Here is a 24,623-nt window from a genome sequence, read left to right as displayed (position 1 = left end):
GACATCAAGAGCAGCTACAGAACTGTACGACCACATTCAAACCAACACAACTGTAGTTTCATTACCGAAACTGAAAGACGTATTCTACCTACTGGTGTATCCCTGATAAAGCGCAGAATTTTTTTAGCGCCAGTCTATTATTGGGAATGCTACGAGTTTTATTGCACTATCTAGGGCTAGCACTACCCCTTGTTTGGCTTGGCTTTGAACGGATCCATGCACCTGCCTTATACTGTTTATGCGATGATTAATCAAGTCCAACGGATAGCCTAGGTGGTGGTATTAATGAACTCGATGCTGACAGGCAGGCCATCCTGCCTCACCCAGACACGTTCCATCCCCCAGTGTAGTACCTGATAAATTCCAGAGCCTGGAACTCCAGTTATTGTCAGTTGATTTTGATAAAAACACAGTTTATTTTGTGTAATTTTCTAAATTTAATCAATAAGGATAATTTCTGTTCTCTCTTGAAGGGTATATACCATTTTAAAATAATTTAATAAACAAACACAACTATTACATGAAATGCTCAATAGACTTTGCAACTTAATTCTCTTCAACTCTAATCAACAATAACAACAATCCAGGTTGCCAGGCGACGATAGAAAACAAAAGGTGCGAAAATAAATTAATGATATGTATAAACAATATTATTGAATACTCTTTCAGATTTAAGTATCACAAGATAGGGGTGCCATTTGGAATTTCAAAGTGGGAATGGCTGGGGGAGAGAGGGTGAAACTTAGTAATCAATTAAGAATGGTTTTAAACTTCCTCCTCAATTTCTAAATTGATGTGTTCTTTGTTTAATTAAATCCTATTTAAATCCGTGTTGTCCAAGAAGTATGTTAGGAGTTAAACAGGAAATAGTGACTCACCACAGTGCTCTGAGTTTAAGAATGATTTTCTTAATTACGTGGTACCAGCTTTGCCGCAGAAATTCAGATCTTAGATTCTTTATTGATAATTTGAACTGGAAATGGGACATTGGACTGTATGGATTTTGTACATGTAGCAATATGTCTATAAAAGTTTCAAGAGACGGTTTTAGGAAATGAAGATAAAAGAGAAAGTTTTTAAGACATGTAAACTTCGTATCCATTCCCTGGATAGCTTCCAGATAAGGAATTTATTTTTTTGAGATAATTAATTTTTAAGTAACAGGTCACATCGGACTCAGGGATGTCATTTCAATCTTTACTTGGAGAGGTGGGGGACAAAATGTTTCGGGAAGATCTTACAGGGTACCGTCAACGGGAGTAACATTAGCCCATGTAGGATAACTTTGGCCCAACAAAGAATATATATTTGAATTATTATATCTGTCACAAAATACTGGCTGAAGCTGCCACGTACACAGTACAGTTTAAACTACCATATTTTGTAGGAGATATAAAAATTCAAATATATATTCTCTGTTAGGCCAGAGTTACCCTTAAGGACCAAAGTTACCCCCGTTGACGGTATATCTCGTGGCGTACTCTCTCCGTATTTTCTCGGAAATTAACAATTTTCCGTACCATAAACTGTGTGTAAACTTGATCATAAAATCATTTAAACTATATCACATATACTGAATATATTTTTAAGTTCATTATCTTTTCTAAATTTTTAAAATATATATATATATATATTTTTTTTTTTTGTTTTTAGTCACAAATAGGGCTGATATCAAGGTTTAATTTTTTTTTAATTTTCTTTTGTGGTTAAGTGTACCCCACAGATTTACAGATTTCATACATAGGCCTAGTTATAACTTTTTATCCTACATAGAGATACTTAATTAAATATGCACTTGCTGTTAATGAGAGGTAAGTACGAATAAATGAACACGTAGTAGGCTCTACTACTCAATTATTATTTTTTTTTTAATCTTAAACTCAGAGGGGGCGGGGCACTTGTCCTACTCTGCACCTCCAAAATGACGCCTCTGAACTTTGCGGACTCAACATTAGACTTTATTATCTGTTCCTCGTCATCGTATTTCTTCCTATTCATCCTCTTTCACGGTATCAATTTGTCGCCTATGGAACGCCTTACCTCGTCAAGTCAGGGATTGCCGAACAGTTAATCACTTAAATTAAGAAATTAAAATTACATACTTTTACACGTAATTGATTTGTCAGTGTTAGCCTAATTTAATAGATTATTCTATGTGTTTGTATAAATTGTCACTTAGGCCTATTATAAAGTGGAAGTAGGATATAAATTGTAATTACTTAATTATGTATCATGTTTAGCCAATATTTCATTATACAGTATGTAAGCTCCTTCAAGTGCATGATAACGATTTTGTATTTAAATATTACTACGTTTTATTGTTTCAATGTATATTTCACATCTGGTAGTATGGAATAGAAGGCCTCATGGCCTTAACTCTACCAGAATAAATAAATAAATAAATAAGTACATACATGCATGAATAAATAAGTAACATAAATAAATAAGATATGGCATACATTCTTCCTTTTTTAAACCAATAAGGAAGCATACAAAATCTCATCTGTATTTTAATAGTAGTAAGTTATACTAGAGCCAGGGCATCCTCATCGTCTGAAAAATTAAATTACGAAAGCTGTGAGACGCGCAAGTGTCGCAAGGGTTTTTGACTATTCAGTATGCTTTGCTCACGTCATGTCCGCGTCATGTCTCCGACAGACGTCCGAGCCAAGTCCTATCTACGTCTTGTCTGTGTGAATTGCGCCTTATCGGATCCATGCCTTTTGAAGAAATATTGTAGGCCTAGATATACGCAGGAACTTGGGAGCAGTTAGTCGCTGCTTTGCCGTCAGGGAGTAGCACTGTCTGCAACTTCATTGGTGGCTCTGACTCATCAAGTCATCAAGAGACTCGCGGTCATCTTAGAGAAGGTTATCCGGTGTACTCGCTTCGGCCGGCAACTGCTGTTATTAATATATTCATTGACACTATATCCATTGCAAAATATATATTGAAGCAGAGAAAATTTTAAATAGCCTTGGAAACTGAACTCTGCCCTACTGGTAGACTGACGTGTTAATACTGTTACCTGAACGTGGATTTTGTTTCCCTATTATTTCCTTTTGATCATAATTTTTTAGTTTATCAATAGGTACTTATCCTTATCATTGGTGCGGTAGCGAAACGGGATGCAGCATTGTGTAAATCGTCCATTATTTGATTGCCTCTGATCGCAGTGGCGATTGTGTTGTGTTTACGTCAGCTGTACAGTTATTACTGGAAGCAGTGACGTGGAGAAAGATTAGCTAAATAAATACAGTTAGGCCTCTTGGCATTTGGCTTGAATCAATATTTTCGCTAACTATCCCAGTGGATCAAAATAAGTCTATCTTTTTCAAGCTACCTATAGGTACCTACCTATAGCCTTGGTTTTTCTGAACCGACGCATGCGACGTGCGAGGTGCGAGGCCCGACTCGCACAAATCCGGAATACACGAGAGATAGTGAGTGGTTTCTATAACAGCGAGATGAGAGGTCTGCGCACCTCGCAGCTGTAGAAACCACTCACTATCTCTCGTGTAGTCCGGATTTGTGCGCGGCGGGCCTCGCACCTCGCACGTCGCATGCGTCGGTTCAGAAAAACCAAGGCTTATCACGGAATTCGATTGCGTCACAAAAGTAACTCTTTTGTCTGCCATGCTCACTAAAATAATGGTTGGCTTACACCATTGTACATATAGCAAATGAAAAAAATACCAGCCTGAGTATTCGATTATAGGGTAAACTTCAATACTACTAAATGTTTGATGATGATAATGGTGGTAGTGATAGTAGTGGTTAGGGTAGTGATAGTAGTGGTGGTGAGTAATACCCGGATTCTTAGGTTCGAAACTATTCTATTTTTATATTTTTCGCCTCAAAATTGCAGTTTGCCTTCTCGTTTCCCTTTAAAAAAAAAAAAAAAAAAAAAAAAAAAAAAAAAAAAAAAAAAGCTAAATTGATACGACCTGGAAAGATCTAATTTTGGAGGAGGGATCTAAACATTCGGATTCATTATTTGGAACCTATAAAATCATAATTATTCGTTTCATTGTTTTTGCTAATGTTTTTCTCACTCACTAAATTAATTAATTGGAGAGTAAGGCAGTATGGTGTGAGTTTTTTTTTTTGGGGGGGGGGGAGTATTTGCACCGTAACCTGGATGTAGAAATAGCCAACATTTCGAACCTACATGTTGACTCCAACATCAAGGAAGATAGAGAAAATGTAAAAGGGAAAAACCTGTTGGATCCGTTACCAATAACTATTCTTTATGACTGAATGTCGTGCTAATGCGGGATAACTAGACCTATATGTAATGGTGAGAAACAGATTCTTGAATTAATCAAATATATAAATTTAATCACAGCAATAAAAGAACAATTGAGTACTTTTATCGGTCAAAACAATGCTAATCAGCATATTAATGGACTGAGTAATTTCTATTTAAGTTATCTTAACTACTTGCAAGAAATTGAATTCTTAGAAGCATGTGCCGGAAATTGTAATTAACAGTAATTATCCGTGTTGTTACCATTTTAGGTTTTTTTTTTTTTTTTTTTTTTAGTATTAAAGCGAGCAATAAAATTGTCTACCCTGAACGAAGGCTGAGTTACCAACCAAATAATAGGAACGCAAAAGCAAATTAAATTCTTAAACCAACAAATATAATAGTTTCTGTTTAGCCACCAGGTGATGTGCTTTTGTTAGAAGAAATAATAATAATAATAATAATAATAATAATAATAATAATAATAATAATAATAATACTTACTTCTGACGCAATTACGTAATGTGATTTTTTGTCGCGTTCTTTTTTTCCCTTCTAGCAAATAGTGGACACTGTAAAGCAGGATGGTTCTTTCCGGAGGCCGCCTGAAAGAGCCGTTATAGTCCAGTTGTAAGGAGACTGGTTGCTACTGGATGACCGGGGTTCAGTCACCGACAGATTTTCCTCCTCAGTAAGAGCCCGCAGGCTTCCCTACTTGGTTTCGGGATTTTCAGTGTTGCGTTGTAAATATGCTTAGTTCTTCTTAAGGTCGCAAAATTTAAACAACTTTTGTCGCAACTTTTGTATGGTTTCTTTTTTAATATGAATAGGTACACATTTTCCTGTAGAAGAATTTGTGTACTGAATTTCCCAGAACTTTCTAAGAAATTATACAATTTTAATAATTTATGTTAATGGACGATATCTTGAACTGTGTTTTATAATCAAGTATTTTAACCAATTTAACGAATAAAATACTAAAAGTACGGATGAAGGAAACAAAGCATATGCGGTACCGTGCTGAAAGGTTCTGATTTTAACCTAAAAAAATGACCACTTAGACAACCACCACCATGATCGAGAGATAGCGAGTGCAACTCGTAATTCTATGCTACTTTCGGGTGTGAATTTGAATTCTGCTTGGGCTGATTAAGGTTTGGCTTTCTGTTGAGTTTTTATCCAACTGCAATACGAATTTTAGGTAACCTCATAGCGAATCTTCGGACTTCCCTCTAGGAATACCATAATTATCATTTAAACCAGTTCCATTGTCGCTAGATAACATTATAATATACATATGCATACCTATTGTTCTACCAAATGGCAGATCTTCCACTGTATACCCAGCATTCTCCAGTCGTTCCTATTTTCTGTCTTTCCCTTACTCTCCGCATATGATCCATTTATCTTAATATCGTCTATCATCTGGTATCTTCTTCTGCCCCGAATTCTTCTCTCGTTTACCATTTCTTCTAGTGCATCCTTCAGTAGCCAGTGACCCAACCAATTCCTTTTTCTCTTCCTGATCAATTTCAGCATTATTCTTTCTTCACCCATCCTTTCCATCACAGCTTCATTTCTCATTGTGTTCATTTCACATGTTCCATCCTTCTCTATATCCACATTTCAAATACTTTTAGTCGCTTCTCTTCACTTCGTCGTAATGTCCATAGTGTAATTAAATAATATAGGTATTAAAAACAATCACTTTCTTCCATTACATCCCTTTCTCTAATTGTTATTTTAACCGTAATCATTATTGTCGTGATATTCATTATTATCCTCATCGGCATCATTCTACAGTTATAGTAGGCCTACTACCGGTAATGTTTAATATCACTTGTAGTTCAAAACTTCATGAAGTACAACGAAACACTATATAATATAATATAATATTACTGTGTTGCAGGCATGAGGGGCGAGGCCCGTGCAGCACCATGGGCAACTCCTCCTCCTCTCAGGCTGTCCACCGGCGCTCCGAGGAGCAGCAAGGCTGGGCTAACTCGTACCCCAGGGACCCGCGCGGTGCCCGGGGCGTGAAAGCGCCCCAAAACAAAGTACTGCCGGAGCGCATCCCGGGACAGAGGCTCCGCGTTACGGACAATGGCGCCATCCTTCAGAACGGTGGCACTATCAGCGGACGGCGCCAAACCATCTCCCTGGGCGAGCAATACAGCAAGCATGACAAGGTACAGTACGTCAAGTGTCCCGTTCACAAGGAAATTAACTGTAAACACAAGAACAGGAATGACTGCGTAGGCTACAGCATAAGGACGTCTCTATTCTAAGAAATGGCGAATGGTTTCAGAGAAATATTTCTTCCTTTATGACTATGCATTATTATTCTTTTCTTTTGCCAGTCGTCAGTATAAAAAACATGTATCAGTAAGGTCATTCATAAATAACAGTTTGGGAATTAATTCCCTTCCCCTTTTCAAAAGAAAGTTAAAGAAATTAAAATAAAACTTCACGCGCAAAAAAGTAAGTTAATATAGTCCGCTGACGTTAAAAAATATCTGACCTCCGATTTTATGATTAGACTATGTAAGCGAACTTTCTACTCACGGGATAAGTCATAACCAAAGGTACAAACAACTGACAAACTTTGAAATAGTTTCGCTAGCTGTTGTCAATAAGTGGCACCATTATTGGGACGGTGAAAAAGTGTCGGGGAAAATGATTATGTCGATTAAGCATAAATTATTCTCATAATTGGTAATATCAGCAGTTTCCAGTTAAACCCAGTGTTGTTTCACAATCAAATAGAGGGGGATGAAAAATTGAATTCTATAGTGCAGATGTATTTATGTACTATTGGCAAAACTGACTTATCTTCGCCATCTGTTCACAGAAGTAATAACTAAAGAAGCCACACTTACACCAACAAATTATCGATCACTTTCGATTTGTAGGGTCAGATATCTTTGAATGTTAGCGTACTAAAGTAATTATTTACATATTATGGATCAAATACAAGGGCTATTTATAAAGTAACTTTCGTTTAATTGTAACAAAAATGGCAGTATAGCTACGGGATTTGTTTACAACAATTTGAAACTGCAAACTTTGATTTATCTTTCTACATAGTTCCCGACTATATTGAGACTCGTATTATAACGTTTAACGAGATTTTGAATATCGTAGTTATAAAAAAAAGTCTCTCGCCTGTGACTGAAGACAACCTATGATGCTGGACTGAAACTCTTCGTCATCGTCAACGTACTGTCATCCAAGTCATTTCTTCATATGCATGAAAAGATGGTAAACACTAGGCGCCAAATCAGAGTTGAGTGGATGGTGATCAAACTCTTTCCAGTGGAAATTTTGCAGTTCCGACACAGTACGGTGAGCAGTATGCGGACGGACGTTGCCGTGCAAAAAGCACCCCAAATCGCAACTTTATGGATTTCGTCACAAGAAATCGTTCTTATCATCGAGCATATTTCATAGCTGGCGGAATTCTCAATATTTTGAACACGCGTAGCACTGCGAGTAACAGCCGCACGAATTGAATAACGCAACATTCGCTATAAAGACGGCGTCGCCATGTCGATTACTGTGCGCCCTATATGAAAACTGAGGTTATGAATAATCCTCGTAATAGTGTATTGGACAGCGACATAGCTCAGGGGTTAACGAGGTGTACCCGTGATCCGAGACAACGCACAAATGTGAGTTCGAATCCCGCTTAGGTTGTTAGTTATCAGAGGCTTTCCTCTAATTGTTAGGCGAATATCGGATATTTCTTGGCGAATCCTCGGACTCAACTTGCGAAATATTATGTTCATATCAACAATTACATAGGCTAAACGCTAGATAACAGCTCACTTGATACAGTGTTTCTCTGGGCAGTAACTTTTGGTTTGTAATATATTGTTCATTCTCCAAACATTATTATTTTTTGTATCTTTCGTTTTTTGAGTCACTTTCAATTCTACTAGAATAATGTAATTTCTCTTTTGACTGGGGTAATTTGGACAATCACTTATACTTTTCTTTCAATATCTATTTTATTTCTTTTATAAACAAAGCATAGGCTAGGTACTTGTATTGGTTGTTGTCAGTCCTAGACCTGAAGGATATGTGGAGAGAGATATTTACCTATAATGCGTGGGCCTCTTCGCAGCAAATTCATGTTTTTGAAATTGATTTAAAACGAACAAGCCATCAACCCTTCCCCCTTTACTTCTTATTTCTCGGAATACATCTGTACCTCTCAGTCTCAACCCTCATGCCCATAGCTTGTGTCCACGTCTATTAGAAATCTCTTTATGCTGTACCCATTGAAATGACTTGCACAGGGTGGAAATCTCCCTAGTATGGGTGTATGATGTAGGATGTATGGACTAAAAGAAAAGACCGTTAGTTGTATGAATGAAATAATTCATGGAATCTTAGAAGATGTTTGGTATCTTAAATCCGGTGCAAAGTATGATCTACTGGCAGAAGAAATTTAAGCTTCTGAAGCTGATTGAGGAATTAATTCTGTCCCTTTCATATACTATACAAGATTACAAGAGACAGCCACAACGTGCCTTTTGGGCTGAAATGCACTTCTGATATTTATTTACTATTACTATTAAGGAATTTCTATTAAGCAATTTCTAGAATACAATACTTTTCTTTCATTCAAACGAACTTCTCTTCACTGTTCTATACCAGCAGCAACTTAGTTTCTAGTGCTGCTTATGATTAGGTTTTCTCCGGAGCGGTTGTTTTCGCGCTTTCAATCGGAGACCTCCGGTTACCTCCGATTGATGCCGCGCAGGTTGTATATGTGCTGTGGCGCAGACATACACTTTCCGATGAGCATTCCTTTAATCGGATCAGGTAGTGATTCGAGTCCGCTGACGTCTGCGTATCTTTTAAAATAAGTTGTAATTTGTTGTTGTTTAATCTCTCTTTTATGTTAATCTCTCTCTTTTTCTTCGGCTCTTTTTTTTTTTTTGTGTTGCTTAAAGTGCTACGTTAGCTGACAGATTTTTTTTCTAGTTTTGAAATTCATAGTATACTGTTGTTCACATTCGGTTATATTGTAATTTCAGTTTTCATCATCGCCCTTCATACTTAGAAACAGTAAAACAAAACTCTTGTTTAAATAATGCTGTTAAGTACCGTACCATATTATAGGGTACCGTACTTTCGGTAACTCTAATCTTCACTTGTGCTCAGTCCACACAGATAAATTCAGTTATGCTACACACCATACCTGTGTGAAAATAAACTTCAATAATATAAGCTTTTTCTTCTATAGAAAATGCAAAATATTTCTGAAACGCACTGTACTCTGTACTGTTTATTTCACTGCTAGCCACAGCGGCCGTAAGTTTGTGTGACTGCCGTTAGCAAGGACATTAGCGAAAGGGGTGTGAGTCAAGTACATTTAGAAACGCAGGTACAATAAAAATTGAAAAAAAAAATGATGTCCCTGTATATAGCATATTTCGCATACGGTGTTTCATTACTGAAAATTGAGAGATTTTTCGCGGACAAAGCAACTATCATTGCCGATACGCGGCGAATTTTTAGGCTGTAGCTTAGTTAAAAATGACATTGTATTTGTCAGTCTAAAATCTCTTTTCATTCTGATCTAATTAGCCTAAGTATTTCATGTACTTATATTTTTCCAATACAAACTTTAATGACGTTATCACATTTTTACAGACTTACGATTTAATTAAAATGTATTAAAATATACACTCAATGTTCACATTAATGAAATTATTGAATTTTATTTTCCAGAGTCCTCCGGGTGCAGGGGGACGCGTGTATCGGTCTCGGAGCACATCAACACACCAACACCCCCGACAACCTCAACCCACTGTGAATGGAGGGGGCAGTGAGGGCATGGGGAAGCGCTTTGGAAGCGAGCCTGATCTGAGGTTCCCCCACACCAACCACACAGACAGCCCGGCTAAACAGCGCATATCCAGGTAGAGCTGAGACGAGATGTTATGGCACCAACATGCGCGAAGTTTTAAATTGCCGGCCAGCAGGGTAGAGGAGTGGGGGTTGTTTGGGTTACGGTTCTCAAGCTCAGAGCGGCAGGCATATCCGTTTCATCTCTTTCCAAAAACATTCGTCTTACCTTAGTATCACCACTTTCCTACTCAAGAGTCCGAAGATACCTAATGGAATTACGCCCGCTATTCCATCTTTATATTCTTATTCTCCGTCCGAATCAGACGACTGATCTGTGCTGGAATCAGATATCCCTAAGTTTATGGAAATGTTCTCCAAAATACTGTCCATCACGTGCTCACTTTCAATGTAATTGTTCTCTACTTTCTTCACATAATCATAAACCGATATCCATTCTTGGAAGAAGCGATTGCAGAGTCGTCCTCTGCTTATGCGTAGCGTAGAAATTATAAATGAGTCTTCTTATGACTTCCTCATCAAAACTGTCTACAGCTGCAACAATCTTCTTCTTCGGCTGTGATTTTTCCGGACTGGAGAAAGATCTGCTGTTTCTGCCTCAATATTTTCCCCTTCTTTCCTGATTCTTGCCAAGGTTCGCTTTGAAATACCAGTGGCAGCCAGTACCCTTGCACACACGCTTTTCAATGGAATTGGTATTCCGTTTACAGCCTCTTCTGACATGAATTTCCATACATTGTATGCTATTTCATGTCCTTGACTATGAACTACTCTATGATTTCACACCTTAGACAATGCCACAATGACGACGCTCAGAAGGACAATGTTTTCAGTATTAGCAATAGCGGTAGTAGCAGAACGATCTGAACACTCGGAATGCTAGTAACCAACTGACCCAACACCCCTCCAGTTGATTATGAGGGCGAGTCCAAGCAAACGAACTAAAATGCGTCCCTCGCGCCGATGCCATAACTTCTCGTCCGGGCTCTAGATTATTTAACGCCGTTTCATACAAAGCCATTTAGCAGCGCTTTCAAGTGGCGCTGCTCTACGGCTCAAACGCTCCATCGATTAGCACACCTCATTAACTTCCGAAACTATCAGTGCGCTGATGAACTTGTGGCGGCGATCATCAGCCACCGAACGTCATAGTAGCATGGTTAGTACGTCATGTGTAATCGCCACCATTTAAATCAATGTTCTGTTAGCTGTAACATTGCTGAGAAGAGTCAAGGGAACCAAAATCATCGAATGAAAATCACCCTTAAAGGTTGTTTATGGAGAGGTACTGCAGATGAAAAGTTTTGTAGAAAATATATTTATGCAACTACGAATTTCACAGAAAACGTCTTCCAAAAACAGCTTAAAATCTGTATTTGTGTAGCGTAATTTTGTCGGCTGGTCGGTCTTGGCCCATCGTGGGCTGTAGCGCCACGGATTATTATCTTAGATTGTTATTTTATAAAGAAGCTCTTTTGTGCATTCTATAAAACGATAGGTAGTCTAATTCATATTTTCGGGGCGTATATGAAAATATTTAACTTGTTTATGTCCTTTGAATGATAGTTCGAGAAAATAAATAAATTGATAATAATAATAATAATAATAATAGTCTGTATTAAACACGAATATGTACAACTTTTTTAATGTTCTGAAATCGCGCAAAATGAGGTTGATCGTGGAGTAGTGGTGAACGGGAGAACTCCTAGGAAAGCCTGTCGCATTCGTTTAGTCCATCAGAAATTCCTTCGTAACCTAGACGGGGATCGAACCCTGGTCGCCATGGTAGAAAGTATAGAGGATAACCACTCTGCCACGGGCGACATCGAGAAAGTAAATACTGGGTGTTCAGTTCAAAGTGTGTCATGGCTCGCTGTATGCCGTCATGTGGCTAGCCGATGAGCCTAGAGAAATCAATCTTCCTACACTTCCGCAAAGGCGAATTACCTATTTGGCAGAGAAGTTGCCTGGCAAGTACGGCGTTCATTCTGAAGATTACGTATCGATACGTACGGTAACGCCGGTAGTGGCAGGAATGTGAACTGTTTAGAAACACGTAGTCTACTGAGGTGAGTTTTTTTCTTACTGTCGGGATATGGGGAGAGAGTCAAGACGATTACTTACGTATTCATAGACATTAACTTCGATGGTCAACATGGACACGGAGTATTTGATTTGTGTTGTGGAATGTTGCCGTACGCAACCGATGATAACAAATGCCCTGCGTACGACTTGCCCGCCCAAAACAGTTCGAAAGAGGTTATGGTAGCACACAGACCGTACAGACCGCCATCTGTTGCTACGACGTTGAAGTTATACCGTACACGTTCTTAAGTTCAGATTGAACGCCTTGAATATAGGCAACTTCTCTGACATAAAAGCTGAAACTCTCTTCAAAACGCTGACTCACAACAGTGCCGTCATGACACACTTTGAAATGAACACTCAGTATAAACAGTAGTAATATCATTCGCAGCATGATAAAAGAACTGAATTGTTGCGAAATACGTACGTAAAACTATAATGAAAAAGTATTGTCATGTTCGTGCTTTTGTGACGTTGATTCAGGTCTCGCAAGAAGTACAAGGCACCTGCGCCTCCCCCCGAGTCTCAGGGGCAGGATAGTTCGTCGCCGGACTCGTGCCGCTGGGACACGCTGGATCCTCCCGCACGTCGCGCTCGCCTCTTTAAGACGCGTGCTGAGACCAAGAAGAATGCCAGCAACGCTAACAAACGCCTGCAGGAGCAAGAAGTGGCGCAGCCTCCCACTCTGCAACGGAGCCTCTCATCCCCCGAATTTCAGGTCAGAATGAACTAATCCACGTAAGCTAATTACAGGGTTTTATTTAGTTTCTTATTGAGCCACTCAGTTATCACTAGGGCTAGGATATTGATGACCTATAAATCATAAAAAAATGTCCTAAAAACAATGTATTTATGACCTAAAAATCTTTAAAAAATACCCTTAAAATGCCCTAAAAATTGATCTTACATTCTAAAATAGTAGGAAAAGGAGTTTTGTGCTACTTAATATTTAGGCTAGTAATTAAATTAAATTCTAGTACCAACATTTAAGTTTATTTAATTTTACATAATTTTTTCTAAGTGGTACAATTTAATTAATTATTTTATCTGATGTAGTTTCTATGTAGCCCATCACAAAGCCACTCTTATACAGAATTAGCAAATATAGAGGAGTCTATATTGAAGGGATGGTTGGACTGATCCATTACATGGGGTGTACTACGTTAAAAGGACAATATTTTTTGTAGAAAAACGATTAAAATATTATACAAAATAATGGGTATTAGCCACCGGCGTAGCTGGATTGGTTAAGGTGCTTGCCTGCCGATCCGGAGTTGCACTCGGGCGCAGGTTCGATTTCCGTTGGGGCTGATTATCTGGTTGGGTTTTTTCCGAGGTTTTTCCCAACCGTAAGGCAAATGTCAGGTAATCTATGGCGAATCCTCGGCCTCATCTCGCCAAATATCATATCACTATCACCAACTCCATCGACGCTAAATAACCTCTTAGTTGGCACAGCGTCGTTAAATAACCAAGTAAAAAATAAAGGACAAAATATGTAGACAGAATATCAAAGGAAATAAACATTATTTTCTATTAATAATGGGGATTTGTGGCCAAAATTAAATGAAAATGCTTCAAAAATGTCCGAATAACACAAAACATGCTCTTATGAGTTGAAACAGGCAAAAAAATGCAAAAAAATGCCCTAAGAAATATGTCTTAAAACACTCAGTTTATCACATAACATATAAATACTAAAGCGGCTATGCTTCTGGCTTACTAGAAAAAAGATCCAATTTCATCAAAATCCTAGCCCTAGTTATCACTGATCTTTCTCACCTCCATCAGGCTTGCTCATGGAATGGTTATTCTAAATATCATGCGAATTGCAGGCAGAGCTACTTCAAGCTGCTCGCAGACTGCGATCCGGACCACCTGCAGGGGCTCTGCGAGAGGGGCCTGTGGGAGAGGCTGCTGTGCGTGGAGAAGGCTCGGGCAGGGAGTCTACCACGACGCCAGAGCCTCCTCCTCCCCGCCGGACTGTGAACCCGGCCCCTCAGCTGCCACCGCGCAAGAAGCCGGAGTCAAGGAAGACCCCAGGGGCGCACTGGGAAATGTGAGTTGAAAACATCATACACAGGAAGAGAGTGGTATTCATAATTTAATTGTGTTGCAGTATTTTACCTGCTCCCGAATTACATTTCCCTTTTATTGACGTTCGATACAATACAGCTTTATGTTCATCCTGGTTGTTTTAAGGGGAGAATGTAGGTATCGGTAGGTCCCTATCTCCGCCATGTTAAATTGGTGCACTTTAAGTAACTTTTTCTCTGAATGTATTTAAGGTTGAATCATGCAATATTGCACACTAGTAGACAAGAATGTTTTTAATCATCCTTGGATTTTTCAGATTATAATGTTAGAAATATTGAGATTTTTCACCAAACATACCTACATTCTCCCCTTAAGCAATTGATTTCCTCCATGATTATCCACATAACCAAGGTACCTGTTTATATTGAATAAATATAGAGTTTGTACGTATCCCTGAATTGTATATGGTTAGATGACGGTAAAATAATAAGTTATAGAATAAAAACAATGCAATATAAATTACATAATCATATTTTCCTCTATCAGCTACTACATCAGCTACCTGATGGTCTCACCTTAATTCCATGGTCTAGAGGAAAATCTTTAATTTGGGACTCCACTTGCATTGACACTCTAGCTCCATCTCACTTGCCGAATACCTCCAGACGCGCAGCATCTGCTGCTGAATTAGCCGTGAAGAAGAAGGTCAATAAATATGCTCATCTTTTAGACAATTATATCTTTGTCCCCTTTGCTGTGGAGACCTTCGGTCCTTGGAGTCATGACGCTAAAGTTTTGGTATCTCAAATCGGCCAAATTTTGATTTCCATTACTGGTGATCGTCGTTGCACTACTTATTTGCGTCAACGTTTAAGTATTGCAATTCAACGTGGAAATGCAATGAGCGTTTTGGGTACTCTTCCTCCTGAGTCCAGTCCTTTGGACGAACTCATATATATATATATATATATATATATATATATATATATATATATATATATATATATATATAATACCATTTAAGCATGCGTTAGATACATTAAAATTGGTAAAATTGGCTAGTCTGACAATATTTATCAGTATAAATATTAAGGAGAACTGTGTGAAGATATGGAAATTTCGTTAAACATGTAACATTTAAGAAGAAATATAAATTTTCCATGTCAGGAATAAATTGCGTATCCAGTTCATTAAGCACTTAGCTACAGCAGAGGACACTCTGAACAAATGACCTCAAGAAATTAAATACTGAACCCGAAATGTAGACTTCGTGCACTAGAAAAAGAGATCGTCTGACATGTAAGCTATGTATCTAAGATATTATCACTGTTTGATATCATAAGACCAGAACAGAGAATACCACCAAAAGAGATTTATCAGCTTTTGAAACAGATCAAAATTTCAAGACTGTTTAACTTCGTTCTTTTGACGTAAAAGAATATTTTAATAGTGTGTTCGAAAAATCTGAAAGCAATGGTAAGTATTTAACTTCTGTATGTAAAGTATGTATATGTGTGTGTGCGTGCGTGAAAAACACAAATACAATAATTATGAAAATGTTAATAACAATAACGACAAAAGAATAGAGAATCTTTCGTCGTGAAATTGAGGGATAGACTCTGAGGAAGTGTTGGACGAGTGATAATTTGGTAAGACTGTGACAATTATGTTAATGATATAGTGCGTGAATACTCATAAAACAAATATTAAAATAATAAAATAACAATAAATATAAAGAAGCATATGCATCTTCAGTCGAGCAATAATTTCGTTCAAGGAACTGCTGATAATCAGAATGAGTTTCTACTGTAGCACACCACATTGGTATTACGTTATTGCTTAAAGCCCTGGAAATGCTACATTATCCATTGGAGATATCATTTGTGGTATCGAGAAATTAATTAGAGAATTATTCCTGAAGAGACAGCTGAGGAATTAGATAGGAAAATGTAAGAATTTATAAAAACTCTTAAAAAAAACCCAAAATTAGTATTATCCAATTCTGAACAAAAGTACCCTTCTTTCTTTGAGATAGAATAAAGATATCTTGATGTACATAACAAACAAAGACGATGCCATCTTATACTCAACTCAAACTCTAAGGGTCGATTTCTAAAACACGGACGAAATCGTGGTTCCAAACCTCGGCTTTTAAACCGCGATCGAGGTCTGAATCCTTATGCGATTTCTAAAACGAAGTCGAGACGCTGCTTGAGAAGAAACCGAGGTTCGTGGGTTTTATATATGGCAACGCAGCTAAGAATCGATTTTTATTCCTGTACACAGTCGATATTAGAAATAAATGAACATCGGGATTAATATTTTTATTAAAAATTGCAGTAAGTAACGTTCTTTTGTTCTCAGCTAAGGTATTGTTATATTTATGGAATATACGTGCGTTTCAAATACTAGCATTACTTAGTATTTAATAGGGAACGGATTTTTAGGTACCAGAAATGATATTACCGAAACAATTAGCACAAGTCGGGCGTTTATGTTTTAGTTTATCCTTTGTTCACAACAACTAATAATAATAATAATAATAATAATAATAATAATAATAATAATAATAATAATAATAATAATTTATTATAATGACAACTACTACCAACATTAACAACCTGAAAACCCGGTTCTAAGGAATTAATAACGTAGGCCTAAATATTAATTGGTTTAAAATTCCAATTGAAACTAAAATGTAGTATGGCTCTGTTTTCACATATAATAGGCTAGTACTACGTGGAAAGCCCCAGTATCATAAAACTTAAAATAAGAAGACAAAATCACGTTTGCTTCATATTCTTGTAGGCCCACAACATTTTCGAGTATTAAATGAAATGTCCAAAACTACTATAAAGAGTAAGAATTAAGGTATAGCCTATCGTCCTCTAGGCATAAAGGTATAATTAATATAAAATATTATATCTTACTTCCCTGAAAGCAACAAGAAGATGTAAAAAATTGTCAACCTGTCGCCTCTTGCATTTCGTTGCAGATTATTATTTAGTATTCTTGCTATATTTTACATTGATTTCTTCGAAAATCGAAATATTCGCCTGAAATTATCGTCGTTACATAGGATTATTATTCTCTCTCATCACTCTAATCCGGAGATTTGATACTCGTAGACACAAATTTTCCTTTGATAATCATCCAGCTGATCTACTATCTCCATCTTGTTACATGAAGCCATGGTTTTAAACCTGCCCCAGTCGTGGTCTCTGCTTCAGACCATGGTTTCGAGCCATGGCTCAGAAAAATGAAAAAGACCTCGTTTTATAAATCCAAACGCGGTTTAAAGCCATGGTCATGGTCTAGATCTCGTTTTAGAAATCGACCCTAAAGGTCCCTATAAACGCAAAAACTTATCTGCACAGACTTAACTCCAGGATGTATGTCTGGTTTGGATGATTGTGATACACGCTCAGACTTATCTTCTAGACTTATAGTTCATCAACAAGTCGTAAGAGATCGTTGAAATTAATTATTTCCTGTGGAGAAATATGATTACTCAAGAAATATTATTCCTCCATGGTTCTGCATTTATTTGTTTGCCATTCCTTAACACCATTCTTAAACAGCATCTCTGCAGTTTTACTGTTATAAGTGTTATAAACGAACATTCCTATAAATTCTAAGAGAGATATATGAGAATAGTTTCTCAAATCTGTACTTTCACAGCTTGCTGCTATTTCATTACAGAGAACTGCTTAAAGCGAAACAATGAAATCTCGACCATATGCTCGCAGTATCGTGTTTGTTTCTGTGTTTACATTTTCTTCCGATTAATTTGGAGAGCGTTAAAATCGGAAAATTTCAAGCAGTCGTAATACTTTTCGCCCTTACACGTGGAGATTTGCATGTGGATTTAGGTTTGTGCAGACTTACCTCCAAGTAAGTATTTGCGTATGTGGGGCCTTTCACATTGGAAAAGTACCTATCACATCTGTTGTCTGATCCAACTTGCAAGAAATGGAATACGTACTAACAAAGTCGCCATAACATACGAACAGAGTAGGCGTCTCTTCAGGTCTAATATTATACCCTTGGCTTAGTTTTCGAGGATCAGATCCAGGATGGATCTTTGCACTTAGGCATTCAGTGGTACATTGTACGCTGTATATATATGATGGTTTTCAAATCCGATGGCATCCCAAGGCATGAAATCGGCTGAAATTTACAGACATCTTCAAGCACACTATGGCTACGGTAGTGAGGCACTCAGCCGCAGTAAGACATATGAATGGTGTAAATATTTTATGGAGTGATGATTTCGACAGTGGTGGTGGTCAGCCCATAGCAATTATTAATTATTCCTCAGAACATTCAGCGTGTGGAATGCGTGATCCCGGAAAATCGGCAGATTACTTATCTTCTAGGAAGCGATGTCAACAAAACGGAGTAAGGTGAAGTGTTCTTACAGCTTTCGTGGGCAGTCCCTCGCACTCTCCTTTGTAATTTCACTTTAGGCCTATGGTGCTTGTTTTTAGAAGATTGCTATGTGAATTATATTGAATTTGACAGTGGTAATGGCTTTCTGCCTTATGTTGGTGAGTGTTTGTTAAATAAATAATATCCTAATCTATATCCACATTAATTTGAACGTTATCTTTGATCAGCATCCCGCCAGCAGGTGGGCCTGTGCAGGAACGGCGGCATGGAGGCAGGGATGTGCCGGTGAAGACGTTCTACTTTGGCATGGAGCAGGGCGAGCGTGAAGCGGTGGACCGTTTTGCAGCCAGCCTGCGCGTGCCGGCTAGTCTATCCAGCGACGAGCCCGAAGACGAGGTGGAGAGTGGGCGTGGAGGCATCGCACTGCAACTGCGCCCCACACTGCCCAAGAAGCAGTTGGAGATTCCTCGCTTCTCCCCCACTGCTGCCTGGCGCCTGCTGTCACAGTTGGATGCTCATGCACCCTCCACGTCTCCTGCTCTCACTGACGATGGCTCGGTGCTACTTGAGGAGCGGATTCAGCGACTGGCGCGCCCCGTGGCACCACCCCCGCCCCAGCAGGTATGCCTGGCAATGAAGACATGGTAGTATTCAAAATGTAACGATTTTTTTCAGTTACATGATAATGGCGTATTAGTGTACTGTACTGAGAATTTCGGAGATAACCAGGTATTCAACAGATTAATAAAATCTAGTACAGTACCTAGAATGCACATCATCGTAGTATACTGATAGTAATGATAATGCATGTAAGATGGAATAGAGGAAATAGTGTTACAATGCTATGCTTACAAAATAAAAGTAGACAAATTACTGTTTCCAAATGTATAAACTAATGTTTATACTACAACTGTTATACGGAAGCCAAAAAGAACTGAAGTACTTACCTGTTTTGTTCTGCCAAATACGCACCTCTGTAGATTTGTGATTGCACCAGAAATAGCAAAGGAATCGGTAACACTACGACATATTGATACGGTGGCACAATCAGGGGATCCAGGTTCAAATTCCACTCTACGCTGAATTTATAACTTGTGCTGAGTAAGCCCATGGTCCTGGCAACATAGGAGTTTTCTCAAGGTACTCCAGTCCAACAATTCCTCATTATCACTGTTCACTGCGAGTGTAATGTAGATCCACTGCCTGTGGTGTACTCTGGATAGTCTCTGACAAAATTAGTGGTCTATGCTTCTCGGTACTAGCTCATGGAGTCAGAAAAAGGACAAGTTAAGAGCCCTGCTATTGGACCGAAAGAAAAAAACGGTAACACTATGAAGAGACAATAATATCATGGTAGTAAAATATTTGAAGAAACGTGCATTAAACTTAACAATTTTTCTACAGAATGATTTACATTGTACAGTACACTTGAATCAGTGATAAATAAAACGGCTTTGAGCAGGTTTACTCCTTGTATTTCGTTTTCATTCCATTATTCCTTCATTATGTGCACCACTGTGGAGTAACGGTGAGCACGTCTGACTGTGAAACGAGCGGTCCTAGGTTCAAAGCCTGGTTGGGACAAGTTACCTGGTTGGAACAAGTTACTGGTTTGAGTTTTTTCATCATCTTCCTTATCGTCGTCATCATCATCATCATCACCGTCATCATAATTATTATCATTCATACCATAGCCTGGGTTAAGTTCACAGTGTGGTGTGCTGTATTTGTACAAGAGTGCAGCGTTCGGATATATAGTCCATGTTGAATCTTTCGTACACTACTTTTAACACTTAAATATAAATGATTGATTAAATGGCAATCTTACTCGTGTTAATTATGTAAGCATGTGCGGCTTACAGCTGTTTCGGTGCTACTTCACACCATCCTCAGAGCCTTCTGTGTCTCGGCGTCATCTCAACTTACAGCGAAATTGAGATGACGCCAAGACACAGAAGGCTCTGAGGATGGCGTGAAGTAGCACCGAAACAGCTGTAAGCCGCACATGCTTACATAATTAACACGCGTAAGATCGCCATTTAATCAATTATTGATATATAGTTGTTCACAGAATAGGATTGGTAAGCACAATAAGCCTCAGACTGCAGTGTAAGCCTTCGGGTCCCTCTCCATACAAGAGAAAAAATATCCTTTATTATAACATATTATCATCTCATCATCTCTGAATGGAGTATGGGTTGCAGAGCAAATGCTCACTTTGTATCTGTGCTACAGGTGCTGCAGCAGCAGGCGCCTCGCAGCAGCCATGATAAGTCGGGGGACTCTGGCATATCGGGGGATGCAAGTCCAGGTGGAATGCACGAGGATTCTTCAGAGGCGCCAGCTCCTCTTTGCAGGAAACCAGCGCCCCCTGCAGGGCCCACACGTCCGCTGGTGGTGGCGTGGACTCCGCAGCAAGACTTGGAGGAGGAGGAATCGAGCTCTGATGGTGGTGTGGATGTGCCGGCACCCACTGGCACGGGCGTGGTACAGCCCAAATTCTCGCCACGTTCCCATGTGTTCTCCCTATCACTCCCTCGCGACGACAGACTCTGCCTCTCTTTGTATGCTGACAACGTGGACGTCATTGCTCCTAAGGTAGTGAATTAATATGATTTAATCATTTGATAACAGAATGAGTGTGTGTGTGAATGGCTCAGTGAAAAGTAAACATTTTTAAGCAAATAGTTTATAATTCGGAAGCTGTCAGTAGGGCTTCCCCCTGCAGGCCAATCAGAGCTAGTTCCTAGTTCCGACTATCTGTCGTGTTCTGGTTGGTCGAAGCATGTTGGCCAATCAGGAGCTAGTTCCTAGTCCCGACCTGCCTGCCATGTTTTGGTTGGTCGAAGCATGTTGATGGCAGGTTTCCATGCTGTACTCAGCTGTAGATCCCATATCTGTTGAAATTGTTGCCATCTAGCTGGATTTCGATGGCTTTCTTGATGACCCGGTCTCAATAACCAGATGCCTTGTTCAAGACAGTGGTGGTGTCAAAATGTATCTTGTGGCCCGTTTCCAAGTTGTGTTGTGCTACAGCACACTTTTCGGGGTAATACAGTCTTGTGCTACATTAATGTTCCTTGCAGCGTTCCATAACATTGCGTCCCATCTCCCCAATATAGGGAAGATGTGTAAATGGATGCGTTGAAAATTAAATTAATAATTCAATGAATAGATAAAATACTGGACGAATTAGTAAATGAATTAATGAATAAGGAAGATGAATGAATTAGAAAATGTGATTTGATTCGTGCATGCTCGCGTTACATGCATATGTGTGTGTGCTACCCATGGACAATATGATTTGATTTTAAAGTTAGCTACATATGTATGAAAGTCCAATCATTGGCAAAGAGTATATTCCGTCGATGCTGCTTCCACCTACAGGCAAAATACTTGAGAAAGGCGTCAAATCAGATAATTTCAAAATATCGGGCATACAAGTTACGAAAAAGAGGACATTTCCTGATTTTTTAAAAATCTACTTGGACCCCAGACAAAGGCCTAAAAAGGAGGATATGTCCGGACAAAAGAGGACGTCTGGTCACCCTAGTAACCAAAAGCTTTCGAAACTTAGAAAATTCACAACAAAAAGTAGAAATAATTTTGCATATAATAATTTTCATTTAGCCAAATATTTCTCTGTCGATACTAATAAATAGAACTGCTTCATTTGTCAGTTTATTCTACGTAATACAGATAATCGCGAAGAAAATCGCATGACAACTTTTGAAGTGGAGTGACATTGTGTGTTTTGGATTTCAAATAAAAATCCACAAAAGTTACTAAGTTACCAGTATGTCTCATTTGTGTTATTTAATTTGTAGATACTGAATATGAACGTAATCCATTCAGTAGTTTATGAGAAATCGCTATGCACAGCAGGGCAGACAGACAGCATGTCTAAAACTACTCTTTTATGTCAGTAATGCTGAAAACGTGTATTTCCGCGAAAATCCCCAAATTCATTTTTTGCAGCATTACAATACATTCGCCTTGTATTTTGCATAATGAGAAAATACACACAAAGACATTGGAGACGTAGTCGTACATTAACGGACGTACAAACTAAGATCAAAAAGTCGCTTTTAGAATGAAGGATGCTGAAAATGGTTTCTGTTCAAACATCGAAATCTGTTTTCGTAACATGGCAATCAGAACTAAAACCGCGTCATGGTTTGTGTTGCAGCTGCAGGACCGGCGAGAGGTGCCACCCTCGTTCAACAGCCTCAAAAAGCTACGACGCTCTGTCTCGGGAGTGCTTGGGGCAGCACTGGGTGGCGGGAGTCCTACCAAAGGGGAGCCCTTGGACGAGAATTGGCTGCTGAGTCGCAGCGTGCCAAACTCGCTACATCTGGAGACCACGTGGGGTACAAGGCACCCCAGCACGAGTAGCCCGTCCTCCCCTGATCATGACGTGCGCCCCTCGTTCTCATATCTGCAGTCTGGTGGACACGTCATGTACCTGCCTGAGTACCAGTCTCGTCGCCGCACCTCGCCTGAGGAACTCACAGCGTTTGGGAGGGACAGGTGTGTATCACAACTCTCTGTCAGTGGTAACAGCTCTTACTTGGTCTATGTCCATTGTTCTTGAAGTGAAAAGTTGCTGACAGAAATAAGGGCAAGAAATTGCATACCGTAATTTAAAAGCACTTTTCTGCTTTTCTGAACCTCTGGTCTTCTACTTTTTTTCCTCCTCCCCCTCCTTTCTCTTCTCTTTCTCCTCGTCTTGAATAAAGCTGTTAGGTTGTTATTAAGAGTGTTATGGACTCATACAATCCGTCCTGCAATAATCTGCTTGTACTTCTCCTTGGCAGTTTTCACATTCGTTTTAAGGTTTTGAAATAAAAATGGACGTTTTAATTAAATTTCTTAATCAATCACTATTCTAGTTAGGCTACTCTGCTAACTTTACTATGGAGACTTTTATTCTTTTTTTAAGTTTTTATTCTTCTTCTTCTTCCTCCTCCTCTTCTTCTTCTTCTTCTTCTTCTTCTTCTTCTTCTTCTTCTTCTTCTTCTTCTTCCTCCTCCTCCTCCTCTTCTTCTTCTTCCTCCTCCTCCTCTTCTTCTTCTTCTTCTTCTTCTTCTTCTTCCAATCCCTGATGCTGTTAGGCACCTCTCTCTGTCCATCTTTTCCAAATCTCTCTATGTTTACACATTTTCTTTATTTCAACCACTATCTTTCCACGTTGTTGTACTGTTTCCTCTACAGTATTTTCCCACTTAAATCTTGGTCTACCTCTTCCTATCCTTCTTTCCACTCGCATCTCCATTACCTGTTTAACTTTCTTTTCCTCTGTCTTTCTATACGCATGTCCAAACCACTTTAGTTGCTTTTCTTCTATATTCTCTGTTATGGATTTCTTTAGTTTTACCTCTTCTCTTACTTTTTCGTTTCTTATTCGATCCCTTCTAGTTTTTCCTATCGTTCTCTGGAGATACTTCATTTCCATAGCAGTTAGCTTGCTTTTGTATTTGTCAGTTAGTGGCACACTTTCTGTTCCATATTGATTTTATTATTGAATTATATTTGCATTTTACTCGTGATATTAATATCTTTTTTCCAACTATTGTGTTGCTTATTTGGTAATAGGCTGTTGTTGTATTTTTAATTCTATTTAGTATCTCTTGTTCTGTTATTCCATTACTGCTGATAATAGTACCTAAATACTTATAACTTTCTACTCTTTCCAGTATTTGATCGTTGCATATAATATTTAATTCTTCATTATGTTTATTTTCTTTATATATCCTCATGGTCTTACTCTTATTAATATTTATCAGCATCCCTTTTCTTAATAGTTCTTCATTCCATTCAATTATCATGTTTTGTGGTCTTTGTTGTGTGTCTGCTATTAATACAATGTCATCTGCATACAGTAGTGTTTGGAGATAAATTGGTCGTAACCTCCAATGTTACCTCGAAAATTCGTTGTGGCCATGTTCAGATTGGTTACTGGTTACGATTGCCTCAGTAA

At 38.6% G+C, this 24,623-nt stretch overlaps 1 protein-coding gene across 4 annotated transcripts in view; it reads left to right on the top strand.

Annotated features, from left to right (window-relative positions):
- The window catches only part of LOC138692920 (uncharacterized), a 273,822-nt gene that overhangs the window by 234,272 nt on the left and 14,927 nt on the right, over nt 1-24,623 (top strand). For all 4 annotated transcript variants that reach the window (XR_011330161.1, XM_069816276.1, XM_069816274.1 and 1 more), the window contains exons 3-9: nt 6,159-6,438; nt 9,992-10,182; nt 12,698-12,932; nt 14,050-14,273; nt 18,871-19,264; nt 20,879-21,241; nt 22,833-23,173. Coding sequence is in view for 3 of the 4 variants with exons in the window: in XM_069816276.1 (XP_069672377.1) it covers nt 6,187-6,438; nt 9,992-10,182; nt 12,698-12,932; nt 14,050-14,273; nt 18,871-19,264; nt 20,879-21,241; nt 22,833-23,173 (2,000 nt within the window). In the remaining variant the exon portion in view is untranslated. The remainder of the gene's footprint in view (nt 1-6,158; nt 6,439-9,991; nt 10,183-12,697; nt 12,933-14,049; nt 14,274-18,870; nt 19,265-20,878; nt 21,242-22,832; nt 23,174-24,623) is intronic.

This window comes from Periplaneta americana, chromosome 17 (assembly GCF_040183065.1).
Source record: "Periplaneta americana isolate PAMFEO1 chromosome 17, P.americana_PAMFEO1_priV1, whole genome shotgun sequence".
NCBI lineage: Eukaryota > Metazoa > Arthropoda > Insecta > Blattodea > Blattidae > Periplaneta > Periplaneta americana.
Note: the sequence above shows the minus strand (reverse complement) of the source record. Positions and strands in the feature narration are given on the sequence as shown.